This window comes from Dermacentor silvarum, chromosome 7 (genome assembly GCF_013339745.2).
Source record: "Dermacentor silvarum isolate Dsil-2018 chromosome 7, BIME_Dsil_1.4, whole genome shotgun sequence".
In the NCBI taxonomy this organism is placed as follows: domain Eukaryota; kingdom Metazoa; phylum Arthropoda; class Arachnida; order Ixodida; family Ixodidae; genus Dermacentor; species Dermacentor silvarum.
The window spans coordinates 61,351,232-61,367,446 of record NC_051160.1 but is presented as its reverse complement, the minus strand read 5'-3'; the positions used below and the strand labels follow the sequence as shown (position 1 = coordinate 61,367,446).

General features: G+C 46.1%; 1 protein-coding gene across 1 annotated transcript in view; it reads right to left on the bottom strand.

Moving 5' to 3' along the window:
- The window catches only part of LOC119458907 (autophagy-related protein 2 homolog B-like), a 96,447-nt gene that overhangs the window by 78,837 nt on the left and 1,395 nt on the right, over window positions 1–16,215 (bottom strand). The window contains 4 exon segments of the mRNA XM_049671501.1: window positions 235–427; window positions 1,898–2,003; window positions 7,350–7,505; window positions 9,167–9,335. Coding sequence (XP_049527458.1) covers window positions 235–427; window positions 1,898–2,003; window positions 7,350–7,505; window positions 9,167–9,335 — 624 coding nt within the window.

Sequence of the window (16,215 nt, the reverse complement as noted above, 5' to 3'; positions counted from 1 at the left end):
AAGTCATCAAGTCTTATTTTACGGAGAAATATACGTTTTAGAAGAACATTTTTTTGAGCGGGACTATTTCTTTAGTCAGGGAGGCAATCGGCTGCCGCACTTCGGTCATCTCTCCTGCCTTCTTAAGTTGCACCCAACTATAGGTGCAGTATTTTTCAGAGGCGGAGGTTCATATTAGCGAAGTGTGTACGAACAGACAATAACGCACTTTTTGTATTAAAGCTTGTCACTTACATTACTCTCTGCAGGCAACTTTGCAAGCACCTCAGATGGGTTCCTTGACAACGAGAACTCGTCCGTGAAGAGGCTTGTTCCATTGAGGATTATCCTCTTGGTAGAGACCGAGAAGCGCTCCCGAACCCGCTGGGCTATCCGCTCGCCAGCAATCTCGCCAACCTCGGCCGACTCTTCGTCGAAGTAGTCCATACTGCACAGAAGGAAAAGGTGGACGCAAGACCAACCAACTGCTTCAGAAAGTGGCACGATGATGTTACGAGCAAAGGTACTGCATTCCCCGTTTTATACAAATTTCAAAAAAGTGAAAGGATTTTTGTTGAACCTTTATAGTTTGAGCCCAGACAACAAAATCTTGGCTATCACTTTGTTTTTTCACTTGGAATAAGGAAATTTCACATTTTTTCGTTTTATCACTCCGATGCCCCAAGTAGGGGCTTTACACGAGGGGTTGGGTTACGGTCAAATGCAGATGTGTATGGAGCAAGGCAACACAAAATAGCATCTGCAAGAGTAAAGAAAACCTTACAATTAGGGTAACAAGTACAAGTAACAGCTTACAGTGGAGCATAGTGACAACTACGCCTTAACAAAATCCAGATTTCTTTGTCATTTTTTTTTCTACGAACACTTTTAGATTTTGCTTCCAGAAACCAGATCAATGACCGCATCACAGGTTCAGAGCAGTACATATTCACAAGCAGTATCACCGGCCTGGCACCAAGCATGCTTTCTTAAGACATTAACTGTAGATACCCACTGCCACATGGCTCTTGCGCGAGTATTTTCACACCCCATTAGTGCCACTGCAGCCAATTTAACATACCATTTATGAACCCACTAAGTGTTAAAGTGCCCCTTGCAACTTCTGCTGGTTTAACAGCTTACGAAGCAGAAAACACTGCTGTAAACTGTAATGCAACTTTTTGGCAACTGTGTTCATCTTAACATGAGGTAACCCTTCCTTCTTACTTGTGGCAAGTCGTGTGTGTATTACAAGTGCCTTACTACTATTGCTATTCGTTGCAATATGTAACCAGTAAATGCACAAATATCCTAAGCAGTAAAATGAAATGAGAATTTGCGCCTGACCTGTAAGGCAACCTTAAACAACGGGGCACTGTCACTCATTTACCCACCACATTGACTTACCAGAAAGGCACACACCTTAATTGGACACTGTACACATTCTTTATCAGTATGTATGTTTTTATCAGCAGTAATATTCTAGCAGCACCAGCTAGACCATCCTCTCCCTACTCCTATTGCCGTTTGGCGGGATGTGGTATGGTCTGCTCAGGTGTGCTTCCGCATACCCATATGTGCTAGAGCTGGTGCTATGTGCTACAAGCTGGTCGACCGAGCAAGAGGAGAAGCTAAAGCCATTGAACTTCTGGAGTGAGAAGACCACCTACTGTAGAGTGAAGGAGCTGCCCACACAGCATGCTTTCACTCGCATGCTGTTCTGCATGAGGTTTGTTCTCTCTTTCCTCCCTTCTAAAGAACTTACCACCTCTGACCCACCACCAACCCAACAATTTCTTCACTAAAATAACTATGAAGACCAGGGGCCGCAACACACAGCAGAACTTCAATAGCAACTTTCCCGTTCCTTAAATGTTTCCTTTTTCAAAAGGCGTAGCAGCTATGAAAAAGCACTCACGATGCAATGCGCAGCTCTAGCGCAATGCCTTGCTTTGAAGAGGGCTCGGGAAAATGGTCTACCCTGATGATGGTGTTGGTCAGCTTCACCTTGATCCGGCAGAACACTATTGAAAAGAAGCAGAACAGCAACATCATTAAGGTGATGCTCGTTAAACACATCCTCGGGCACAAAAAAAAAAAAAAGAGTGTGCTGTGACAGCCACAACTTGAGGTCTCGCAAAGCTCGACTGGCCCACACAATTAAGATTCAGACTTGCCAACCCTACTCAAAAAGAGTATGTACAGACAAAGTTTCTCTAATTTCTGTTTATTGAATAGCTGTCAAACCAGTAATTCTCTACGGAGCCTCAATTCTCCGAGAGGGCAACAAATAATTCATTACCATATGTGGTATTATTTACTCAATTGTAACAAGAGTTTTTTTTCTCACAATTTACACTGCTTGAGCACGAGCTTCGTATTACATTAAAACAGCAAAATTGACCATTCTAAATCCCGTGTTTTTTTTGTTTTTTTTTTGCGTTACATTGGTAAGCTGTACCGTTACGTTTCGATCCAATTCCCACAGATAAGTCGACCAAAGTCAAAGCTTGTTTTTGGTCGGAATCAACACCATTTTTACTGTGCTTGTGACTGGTGACGGTGCTGCAGTACCCTGTGGCCTTTCACGCTTTGACTCCATTCATTTGCAACATTGCGGTGATGCAGCGTATTCGGAATGACGGCCACATCGATAGACGAGCAAATTCGATGGCCGAGAAGCTGGGAAACGCCAGCACGGCTCGGCATCTTGACACCAATGAGTTGACAATTTGCAGATGGCGGGACAAGCAGAAGGCCCTCTTTAAATGCGAGGCTGGTCGGAAGGGCTCTGTGGAACGTGAAGTGGCCTGGTACTCTCCCCGAATGAAATGGTTGTGCGATCTTTTAAGAAGTACTTATTCTCAAACGAGCTTGACGGCACAGAAGATGACCCGACTCCCCAGCAATCACTTCGAAGTAGAGATCCATTACCCAACCTATGCAAAGCAGCAAGGCAGTGGCCGAGATCTTCCATCCAACCTGACGCACAAGGGCCATTCATGGCCAAAGAGAGCCAAGAGAGTGTTTGAAAGCTTGTCTATGGCAATATGTACAGGGTCGTTCAATAAGGTACACTAGATTTGTGTTCAAAGCCGGTAATTTTCTTTGTGTGTGCTTGTAATGAGGAAAAGTTTCATGAGCAGGATTCTTCAACAGAACAACATAACAAATAGCAGTGAGTGAGGTTCTGACTCGCTCATTTGCAGGCATTGTGGTTCCAGCACAGATGAGGCGTTCCCTTTCATATTGGGCGAGGGTATACATGACAATTTAATGTTAGTACGATCAGACCCATTTATAACAAAGGCAACAGTTCCACAACAACTGGCCATTATATCAGTAGTTAGTTATATATGGACTCACCCTTAAAAGCGCTGAAAAATTAACCACACTAAAGCTGGCGTCTGCAGTTACAATTCAGCAGCACTTTGGTCTGAAAGCCAAATTTTTAGTGTTATTTCTGCTCTAGGTGCGCAGCTGCAAATTTACGTTAGGAACATCCATCTAACAAACAAAATGCAACGGCGTATGGCTCTTTCAGGACTGCACTTGGTTCCGATCACCTGTCATTTAAAAAATGCGAGTGCGGCCGCCATTTTTTGTTCGAGAGCTCGCGATATATTTTACTACCAGCGGGACATGACTGTATTCTGCACAACAGAGCGAACCGTTCTAGTTGGCCGCAAGCGCAAACTTCTGAAACTACCGCGGCATGCCGCCATTCTGCGAAGGTCCCAGACATCATGGTCTCACCATTACGACTGCATGTCACCCACACGAGTCGTAAAATTATGCTGTCTATGTCGCTTCGGGTGAAAATAAGGCGATGCTCGAAAGGTAAAATGCCACCGTGAACCGTTATCGGCAATCGGCAACACGTAAACGGAGTGCCGCCGAACTGTCATCTCCCAATAATGGCATAGTAACCGCCGATCCTTTGAGTGGTGGCAGCGCTTGGTGCAGCATTCCCGCCAACTCGGGGCAAGTGAATATCGACAGTAACGACAGCAATGCTTGAGCGGCCGTTGATCCCATGGCGAAAGGACAAATGGCCATTCCAAATCCTTGAAATAGGTGTAATGCATGCGATGTTGCACAGACAATTGCGAAAAAACTAAAGTGTCACTGTCCCGGCATCCAATATCACACCGGCACACGCACTAAGTGCATGCGCCGCGCTAGGCTGTTCATGCTGTACCATGGCTATGCCTGTACGCTTCCTCCCTGGAGGAGTGCCTTCAAAGTGAGTGAATATGGAGTAACCTTCTTGCGGCTTCCGAAATCAGCACACGCAGCTGCTGCTCGATCATCATAATGACTGTATCCCGTCCTGTAGGACTACAGCAAGGTGCGCGCTGCCATGCTTTGGTTCTTCGCGTGCATCCCTCTTTTCACAGTGACCGGGTTCAAAGCGTTTGTTGTAACAGTACGACGATTTAAAACATGTTTGTTATATCTGGAGGCAGTTTCAACAGGCAGGGTCAAAAAATCGTAAATGCACTGAAATGTGGCCATTATAAAAAAGATCATTATATCTGGGATCGTTATAAATAGGCACTTAACATGGCTGTGAATGGGCCTAAAATCAGTTGCTGTAAGAGTAGTGTATGAAAGGTATGGCAATGATGGGTATGCTAGGAACATAAATGACAATTTATGTAAAAATCAGCAATTAAAGTAAAAATAGGAACTGCGATTGAAATGAAACTCAGATTGGGACAAATTTTAAAGAAAGTATGGCTTGAATTGCAACTGTTTCTTGGCTTCTTACGATACGACTAATAAATATCGGACAGAAAGGAAACATCGGTTTCCTTTGTGGGGATGCGTGACTCTCACCCGTCCCCTGATGTTTTCCCAGCATGGCTCCCATCTCCTGTAATTCGGCTTCGCCGCGTAGCTTTACGGCGGCGGAGTTGCGGCGCATTGCGAGAGATGGCGCTAGTGTCACACTGCTAACGCCAACTAATGGCGGGGTGACTTGGGCGGAAAAGGAAGAAGGCGCTGGTCTCTTGGCTTGGGGGTCGGCAAGCAGCACGCACGTACTATTCGCGTATGCACCGGCCCGCTTTGCGGAACCGTCCCGAGAAGGCTTAGGAGCAGGACACCGGTATGGACAAACACGGATCGTTCAACTCGCCACCATTCGCGTGACTGTACACATGAACGACTAGGCGATAGTGGCATAGCATGGGGCGAACATATTCGCTTGCTATCCGGTCGCGGTGAGTCGGACTTCCTTGATTTGTCGCGCACCCATGTGAATGTTCTACGGGTAGTAATTTGGCTAGCGTGCATTAGTGTGTGAAAGGTGCAATAAATGCCCCTTTGGATTGTTTGCACTACTGCGTTGTCGTTCCTTTGTCCCAAGAGCACGCGTGAGATCCCACACCTTTCTTCTCGTTAGCTGCCTCAAGAGGCATTCGTAGCTCTAAAGCATGCTACACGTTAATCTATTATGACAACTACACCACCGGATGAGGTGTTAGTGTCGTCACAGTCGTCACGAAAAATGGTGCATGGCCGGAGAATGTGTGTGTAGGTTTCGAAAGAGTCTCTTAAACACACACCACTTTTGGATTGAGTTTATGTAGGAGTTATCCAATTAGTGATCAGTTTAGGGAGAGAAGTTGATGCCATAAAGCCTTATTTAATTTCAGCAGCGATGCCAGCCGCCCACAACTCAGCTCAACAAAGGGACGCTGCAAGACTTAAGAGGAAAACATGAGTCAGTTGTACACAGCTGCTATAACCTAATACAGTCGAACCTCGATATAACGAAGTTGTACTTGCAGCTTTATGAAAACTTCATTAAATGATTTCGTAAATTCGAGGTTTGAAAGTTTCAGCAGTAAAAACAACTTCACAAATTCCTAGAGCATTTCTGGTGGATAGTATCTTGTTAGTAAGCTAGGGGCGTGCAAATATTCGAAACTTTCAAATAACAAATTGAATAGTATCATATTCGATTCAGTCTTCAAATCAAATAGTCACAATTCGTAAATGCGAATAATTTTCCAATACTTTTCGAACATTTCAGAATTATACGATTCGATTAGCCTCTGGCACTATTCGATTCTGTCTCAAAAATTACTATTCGCACACCTCTATAGTAAGCACTTATAAACAAATCGTAAGGCACCAGCGCGTGAGCACCATGAGGTGCTCAGCGCATGAGCACCAGCGCGTGCTGTGCAGATCACGCCGAGAGCAATGCATCGACTTGGCTCGCAGCGTCCAAGATTTGCGTGCGTTGCGTCATGAGGCACCGTAAACCACACCTAGTGCCCGAAGCCGGTGCCTACAAATTAAAAACAAACATGTAAAAAGATACAGATATTCATCCTGAGCAAAAAAGAGAAAAACATGAGTTCATTGATGGCGATAACAGAGAGACAACTACCCGAAGTAAGGTTCGTAGTTCTATCGGTGTCACGCACGCTCAGGCAAACATTAACAGATCTCACTCGATGACCACAAGTTCGTTGTCACAACGCGAGCGAGTGCTTCACAGCGTGTCTCGGAAACTTGAGATTACGTGACCGCCAACACTAGACGCAAGGGAACCCAATGTGTACCAAGGCACGAACTGTTTTCTCGGCCACCGCGTTCCGGCGCATGCACTTCGACAACGTTTTTACCACTTGGACTTTAAATGCCGAAGAATGTTTGAAATAACATTGGCCTTGGCAGACATTTTTACAGTTTTTTTACTAGATTTACTAGCCATACAGGCTCCAAGTACATGCTTGAAATGGACGAAAGCTTTGTTAAATCGAAACTGTGTCCCGAAATGACTTCATTAAATCATGAGAAAAAATTAATGCTTTTCAATGAAACGAAGATCGGGAAATGAAAATAGTTTGTTACATTGTGAATTGAGTTAAATCGAGGTTCGTTATATCGAAGTTTGACTTTACATCATACTCGAGGATGGATGTACTAAACAGGATAACCCAAGCCACCTTGGAAAAAGAAATTTAGGAAGGAAGGAGATGACAAAACAGACCGAAAGCTTGATAATAAAGTAAAAAGATCGAGGAGAGGGCTAAGAACAGGCAAAAACAGAATTTCCACGGGTGAGTCCGTTAAGGAGTGCCGTCTTCGGGAAGCCAAGGCCAAAGGTGTGTGTGTTGAGTCCGTCAAGGGGCCTTGCGAAATCCAAGCACTCAGCTCCCGTTTCAACTCCCAAGATCCTTTTTTTGCCACACACAACTACGTGCGGGAGGGTTCGACCCCCCCCCCCTGTGTGCTCAGGGTCCATAGTGTCGCAACACAAACACCTGCTGACACAGACGCCTCTGCGGGGTTCCACCCAACCCCCCCCCTGCCCCCTTTCTCTCTATTTCTTTCATGCCTTCGCTCACCAGTTTCGATGGCCTGAGCAAACTGCTCGAGGCCAGTAAAAGGTTCGGCAGCCGCGGGCGCCTCCTTCTCAGCGTCCAGGGGCTCCTGCTTCAGGTACTCCTCGGCCAGCTGCATGCTCGACATCATGCTGCCCCACATGGGTTCAAACATGGATGCTGCACATGGAGACAGGAAATAATGTCGTGAGACAGTGACCCCACATCAAAAAATTTGAAAAAAAGAACTAAAGAAAAACTACCGAGCAAGATAGACAATGTATATACAGCGGAATCTCGTTGATACAATCTTCACGGGAACCGGAAAATAACGCATATCCATCCGAAAATCATATCATCCAATGTATTATCTAACCAAATCGTATTATCGGAAAAAGAAAAAAAATGTATCATTCCAAAAAACGTATTGCACAGAATCGTATCAAAGAGGTTACACAGTAAATGCAGAACACTCATTTCAGGTGCTTCTTTTGGCTTGTAAGTACGCAAGTTGACACTGTATGAAATAACCAAGGTCCAACTCGCACAAGGTGGTGTGCAGCTTCATACTAGAAGGGTTTTTAAATAATGCAGAACATGTCTGCAGCATTTGCTTGCGCTTGCCAATGCACGAAGTTTAACAATTTAGAACCACAATAGCTAACTGAAAGCTTCATCCGAGACTCTGCAGATAGTGTGAATTATCGCGGTTTAGAAGGTTACCTCTGGCTCCCTGAGCAATGTATAGCATGCTCCACTATGTGACTGCTGTATAACTCCTTGCATTTCACGTCCTGTATGCACTCCACTATTACCAACAGTCGACCTTCGTTAATTCTACCCTGATGCGTCCAACGAAACTGCTCGAATTGAACAAAAGGCAGAAATACATCTAAACAAGCTGTTAATTCACTTGACAGTTTGTCTTTAAAGTTAGTTTCGCCGCATAACAGCCGCGTTAAAAGGTGAAGCATTCTAAGCAGGGTAAGGTGCCACTGCTACGGGACATAGCAGGTGCTCCTAAACTTACACACGCACATGCGCAGTCTCCGCCACAGTGCGTGCACCAAGACGCCTAATAAGTTTACTGGCAGACTATACTTTTTTCATCTTACGGCCTTCCTTTTCGCTAGCTTTCCCTAAACATAATGGTTTTTCTCAGCTTCTCTGGGCGCGTCCGTGCCTATAATTAAGGAATGCATAGTAAGCCCCATTAACGGTCTCATATATGAGACACGCATGGTGCATGAAACGAGTGCTCAAATCACTACGGTGACATCAGAAACAGTTCCGAAAGGCTGCCAGTATGCTTATATGTACTGTGACCGTCGCCGGTCACAGTATGCTTATGCGTACTGTGACCGGCGACGGTGCGTGTGTGCCTGTATATTTAAGAAACGCATACTATGTCCCGTGACAGTGGCCCCTTTCTATTGTTGGTATGCTTCACCGCGATTGCTTATGCTTCATCGCATAACACGGCTGTATTGCGGCGAAGCTGAGCTATCAAGTTCGAATTATCTGTCGAAGGCCAATTTTGAGATCAAAATAACAGAACGTTGGGCCATAGAAATGCATGGACGCCGGCTGGAAGCTTTGGTTGAAATCGAATTAACCGGAATCAAATTAACGAAAGTCTACTGTATATATGTACTGTGGCCCCCAGGATAAAATTTATTGCATACTTTTCACCAATTTTGTGTCTGATTGCGCACACTACAGAATTTAAACTATTACGACACTGGTCGATTCGTTATTCAAAAATTTTGCAGATTCTCACCGCCCCTAAAAAAAGTAAGGAGATGCTAAAACAGATGTCACGGTGATGGCCGTCCCCCTACCGTCTTCGATCCTTTCTTTGGGCTGTACGGTGAGCATGAGTCCGTCGAGCTCGACGACACTGTTGTCCGTGAGTGGCCTGGACCATGGTATGGCCACCTCAATGGACGAGATGTAGCCCTCCACGAAGCGGACGGGAAGGTTGAACTTCTCGCCCAACTCATTGAGGCCCTGAAAAATAAAAGAAGAAAAAAAGTTACAGTGATGTTTCACTTCGTGATGCGGGCGACACACAAGTGTATGAGTGCTATACCGCACACGACACTATTGGACCTCGGTGCGCCTAAACGCCTACACTGTCCGCATCGCAGATCGTATTCAAGACAGGGCTCGTGTGGGAGCGCCATACGCAGCAGCTGCCGAGTAGAACTCCCCCTTGTAAACATTCGCTGGCTAACTAAATTACAAACATGGTGTTAGCGCGCACAAGCAAACCCAAACACATCGCACTTGATGACCGCGGACACTCGCTGTCGAAACGCTGGCATGAGGAATCACGGCGGCAGCAGCAAGAGAAGTGACCTTTGTGCAGTCTATCGCTTCAATGCAAACAGAGGGGATGTTGAGAGGACGGCGTGAGAGGACATCACGAAGTACAGCCAAGCATCAAAGCATTAATAGCTCTTCTACAGGCAGTTTCGGTTTCGTTTTCCTGGAGTTTACTGCGCCGTGACGTCATGCCGACAGTGGTCACGTGGCAGGATACCGCGAGATTACGACGCTCACTGTAGCCTAGTCTCGCGCCTTCTATGGTGCCACTCGTGAGTGCCGATTAGAGTGTACTAGAATACGGTCGAGTGGGACGAGCGGCTGGGGCGGCGCATGCTTTGCAGTGAGGCGCCCGATGTGGAAAAATACTGTGGCGGCGCTGCTATTGAAGTGGATTGGGCCGCATCAAGGTTGCGCCGTTGGAAACTGCTGGCGATACAGCTCGGCAGGGTCATTCGTACCACTTTGCGCGCTGGTATTTGCATTCAGACCGCTCAAATGGTGTTCATAATTGCATATGACATGTACTTATACCTTAACAATAAATTCCTTGCTTTTTCTTCTTTATTTTTGTTTAATACCGCTCCATGATGCGCGTGCATTGCGGCCGCAGTGTCGGCTTTCATTCCAATATGTTATTGTACGGTTCCCTTTGGAGAACAAATATTTTTCTCTTTCTTCAAGCAGCATGTATCTCTCGTGTGTATTGTTGCGCATATAGTTTTCCATCAGTAGGTCTTGCGAAACGCAGACGAAGAAACATATGTAACCTTCCTGTTTGCATCAAACAAGTATACAGCATATCTGCCCCAACCGGCGCCTTGTACTCCGATTTACGGAAAGCATTATTATAGATAAAAAAAAGAGTAAACTGCAGCGCAACATTCCATTCAAGTTTCCGGCTTCCTCGCATAACAGAATGCGGAGTAATTGGTACGGGTTCATTTATTGCAGTCGGACCTTGAGCATCAAAAACGGTTTTATTTATCATTCTATATGCTAATCTTTGGTTGTAAGCCGTATGTGCATTTTTTTTTCCAGTCAATACTTCAAAAAAGAAAAAACGAAAGAAAGCCTACGCAGTAACCTAATCAGTGGCTATTTAGTGGATAAGGCGTTGCGCTGCTAAACTGGAGCTCGCGGGTTAAATCCACGTTGCGGAATTCGATAGGAATGAAATAGAAAAAGACTCCTGTACTTCTATTTAGGTGCACATTAAAGAACCCCAGGTGGTGAAAACTAAAGCTGGGTGCCCCATAATCATGGTTTTACCACGTAAAACCAAAGAATTTGTTTCAATTAAAAAAAAAAAAAGCATGTGGCTGCGTTCTTCGGCTTTTTTCTAGGGCTGCAAACAAAATAAATTATTGTCGAGTCTGATTTCCGAGAAAAACATGCCACGCTTATCTTATATTTTGTACATAAATGTAATGCTGTTCCCAAATGTATAACCACTGAACTCAGCAGCTTGTATATTATAAATGGCTGAGGCTGCTTTCAGTTATCCAGTGCGCTATCATAATGACCATAATGAAACAAAGGAACGGCATGCCTCACATACACGTAGAGATATGTGCAGATCTGTTGCATTCGTTGAAGAACATTAGTGTGGTACCACATGGGGCACCCAGTTTTAATGGGTTGCAAACAAGGCGAGGCTGTCAAAAAAAGTTTTCCTTGCCTGAATCAAGTTAGCAAATTTACAGGCTGCCCCCAAGTGGGACGTTTATACTGTGCCCCTGCGCAACAGCCACGACTCTCCGGCAGCACAATAATTCAGAATAACAGTCCTCACTTGCATCAATCACTCACCTTTCCTTTGAGACTTCAATGGTGCTGTTATGTGTTACATTCGAAGGGAAACGACTACTCGGCATCGTACAGTATATCAATAATACTTGCATATATATATACACACACAAGGTGGCTTTGCCTGCTATAAATATTATTTCTGTGAATGAGAGCTTTATGTGCAGTATTCACTAATAAGTGTGTTTGTTACTGCAAACATGTGCGCTTATTCCGGTTGGCAGTTCTCACTTTCTCAATTTGTGCATTTCGAATATTTGTTATTTTTTCTCTTACATATATATCGTGAATATATATGTCTATGTACCCTTAGTTTCTAATAACCTAGAAATACATTGGTCATTATTCACGCCACTCAGTTAATAAACCTGGTTTATTTCACTCTAATATTGTTTCCTTCGATCGTTGTCCCTGATCAATACCACCAACAAGAAGCTCGTGTAAAATGACAAGATATCAATAATAAAAGTTTCTTACGTAGCTTCATGTTGCAGAGATACCAGTTACGTGTAGAAGACAGTGGTAAAAACAGCAATTCACCTGGCTAAAACTACATTTGGTACCGGCCGTCAAAAGTCATGGGCGTATTAAAGCAACTAAAACATTTAAAAAAATGTACTGCAGAGACGTTCTGCAAGAAAAACTGGGCGTCCGCCAGGGTCCGCGTAGCCAACGCGCGCTCGCTAGCAGACGACACGCTTGACAACGACAGCAAAATTGAAGACGTCGCGTTGTATAATCCATGCCTCAAATATATATGTTTGGCAAAATGGTGTACACAAAAATTTGCAGTTGAAATAAAGCACTATTTTAAGAGCGTACTATGCGCAATCGGCCTCGGCGCCCGCAGCGAAAGTACGTTGAATATGACGCGGAGGGCGTCTCCGCCCCAATCCAGTTCGCTCGCAGCGCCCTCGCACAATTTTTCCACATGCAGAGGGAGAGCACATGGAGGTAATGGAGGAGTTTTTTTCCTTCCTCCATGGGAGAGCACCGCGCCGTTCGGTCCACTCGACCATTGTCTCGTACACTCTAGTGCCGATTGTAGCAACCGAGCGAGCCCGGAGAGTGTCAAAAACGTATAATAGCAATGTCCGGCTCCCACGTGACCACCTACTGCGTCACGTCACCACAGAATGGAAACGAAACCGAAACTAGCCGTAGCGAAGCTCCCAGAACCGCGATCTGATTATAGACACGCTGTAACAGGGTTAATTTCGACCACCTGGATTTCTTTACCGTGCAAAATGCACGGTGCACAAGCGGTTTTTGCGTTCTGCCTTTGTCGGAATGCTGCCGGGACCGAACGAGCGACCTCGTGCTCAGCAGCGCAACACCATATCCAATGAGCTACCGGGGCGAGTACCACCAAACCCTAAACGTTCGATAAGAAAATTTCATCGAGCGGCCCTGGCTACGCAATGTCGGCAAATTTTTATTTATCATGGAGTCACGACGATAACGTCGATGACGCCAGGTCCGGCATGTCGAGACCAGCCTTAGTATATTTTAAGCTATATCATCATGAAGGCAGGAAAGACTATCCTGGACTTACACCTGTCACCCTTTTTTGTAAGGTAAACCGAGTGCCCACCACTCCCTTCTCGAAGAATGCCTTTCCCATTTCAATGAACCAGATGGGGACCGAGGGGCCCGCGGTTATTGTTAGCCACAACCACATGAAGTGAACATTCGCCGCTCAGTTTCCGTTGAAGCGATAGACCGCACGTACCTTCGCCCGCTGCTTGCTGCCAGCGTTTTGACAGTCGTTGTCTGCAGTCATTCAGTGTGATCTATTCATGTTTGTTTGTGCGCGCTCACACCACGCTCAGTTAGTAATAGTCGGGCCACATTTTCCAACGCACGCTACACATGCAATGCTGCCCGGATCGGCAGTGCAGCGCTACAGGTGTGTCCCTTCGCACGCGCTGCCCACGGGAAGCGCTTCTCATGAACACCACCGTTTCACAGGCGCCTTCTCGTGGTCATCGAGTCTCTCTTCATGTCGGTCTACTTACGGCGCAGCACACCTGCTTACTTAATCAGCTCATGTTTACTACAATTCATATTGCTATCAAAGCCGCTCACCTTACTTCGCATGGCATTGCTGTGTTGCTATCGCATTCATTGCTTCGCCCTTAGGGCGAAACTGTGACATTTTAATTGAAGGGTTGAACTGATAATTGCTAACAGGAAACGGCAAGTGGGCAAAAACACAACTTGCCGCCAATCAAGCCTCCCACGCCTAGTGCTTGTGTCCTGGACTTACACCTGTATTGCGACACTGAACAGGCATTTATTTAATAATTATGGGAATTTATGTTTGAAAACTGCACTGTGGTTCTTCAATATGCACTCAAAGCACCGCGTTTCTGCTTATCGATTCTCGAAGCCATTCTCTCGAAGGTTGGCGAGACAAAAGTGGGGTATTCAGGGGTAAGGACATGAAGTAGCCGACTCCACGTGTGAGGAGCTGGTGGAAGAGGGCTTTGTACGATGGCCCGGCATAGTTCTGAAGGAAGAGGCAAGGCAGGAGACAGTAAAGCGCACTTCTGAGTATGCCAGTGACAAATGCCTTCAACACCCTTTTCTACCTGGCTTCTGACCGGTCTGCGCTCCTAGTTCGCGCAGGTTTGTGGACACGCTATAGCTGGAAGCCATAGGCCGGGGCAGTTATAAAGTCCCGAACATCTGGCAGATTGCCCGCTGACTTGTTCTATGTGTACCTGCAGTCACCGGAGATATGGATAAAATGGGAACATGACATCTGAATGCTACTACTGACTTGACAAGTTGTGACAGGGGGACTTGGCAAATGGAACGATCGTTGACAGACACCTTACAGGAGACAGAGGTCAGCAAGCTGAGGAGGTTAGCTTATATTACCCCTCCCCTAAGCTAAGGGGTCAGTGAGGTGGCGTAGTGGGCTCATTTCTAAGCCCTGCCTATTTATTAATGAACCTCAATTTATTCATAAATCAACACCCACTGCACGGAACTCGGGCGCTTCTCTCTCTCTCTCTTTCATTTCGCCCACGTCGAAATGCAGCCGCCGCGGTCGGGATTCGATCCCGCGTCCCTTCGAGCTTAGCAGCACAACGCCAATGACACTACGTCACCACGGCGGGTTGCGCCACATTTTCATGGGCGCACGTATTTGGAATAGTGACGTCACTGTTGAATAAACTTGGACGTCACTGTTGAATAAACTTGAACTCCAAAACAAAGAACTGTCGAGTTTGCAGGGTGTCATGCAGATCGTGCGGTGCAGGCAAAAACGAGCAAACGAAAAGTGCTCACGATGAATGCTGGCCCCCGCGGCAGCAAGGTGGATGACCTTTCCTAGCGCGCTAAGCACTCAGGCGCGCGCACATCCAAACACATGCTAGCACGCTGTAACCTTGTCCCCGTCCACATTACCTTCTTTGGAAACAGAATAAGATAGCCCTCCCCCCCCCCCCCCCCCCCATCCCCATTTTGTCCCCCTTGCTGGTTACAACCGCACGGAGGCACTGTCAAGCGCAGGCTGCTCCCCAACTTCACCGAAGGAACTCCCCTTCCAAGAGCGAAACCTGTTTTCCCCTTCTAAGTGGTTTCACGTTTCACGGGGGCAGCTGGGGTAGGTAAATAGCCCGTCTACCCTTTCGGAGAATACGCATACGACCATGCGCACGCACTTTCTCAACACTGGGCGCCTTCTGGTAAAAAAGAGATGATGCGCCAGTGAAGGCGACTCCGGTGAGGGTATGTCACGGTTCATACCAGAAATCAAGCGTCACAGCAAGCGCGTTGGGAGTAACGTCGGGCGCCAGTTATTTTTCCTTTGATGGGCAGTTGCAAGCAAATTGAAGGATGGCACAAAACAGGCATCTAAAATTAGTTGCATTATCCGACACATGTAGGATCACACACTGTTTGGTGAAAAAAAAAAAAAAAATACAGCCAACATGCGTACGTGTAATTATATAAAACAAGCCTAAAAGTGTATACGGGCCAAGGGAAATTTTGGAAAGTTTCAGAAATAACACGACAAAATGGCTAAGTGACGACGACATATTCCAACGGCGTAAGTGAAGCTTCTAAATTAAATTATGGGGTTTTACGTGCCAAAACCACGATCTGATTATGAGGGACGCCCGGAATAATTTGGACCAGCTGGGGTTCTTTAACGCGCACCTAAATCTAAGTACACGGGTGTTTTTCGCATTTCGCCCCCATCGAAATGCGGCCGCCGTGGCCGGGATTCGATCCCGCGACCTCGAGCTTAGCAGCAGCCCAGCAACACCGTAGCCACTAAGCAACCACGGCGGGTGTGAAGTTTCTGTTTGTATGCAAGAGGCAGCAGAGTGCACTGCGGGAAATCAACAGATGGAACTATAATTGACAGGTCCAACAACAAGAAGCTGTAATCTAACGCACCACAGAACAAAGAATGCGATTACATAACACTAGTATTTCCTGCCAAACGGCAAAGATGGACAACAGAGTGGAACAGCTGGTGAGGGCTGAATATCACACCGACTCAACAAATGTGAAAAAAAAAAAAGAAATGGTAAAACAAGTGAACTTGCAGCTAAAAGCGTGATGGGCGACAAAAATTATAAATAAGAAATGACATCTGCAAGGACGCATTCGAGCCCGATATTCACTCCGGCTACGCATCTACATCACACACCACCTGCCCGACAACTACCCCAACAGTTGCGCGGTGTCCGCATTCGGGCGGCTTCCGCTAAAAGACAAAGGAATTAGC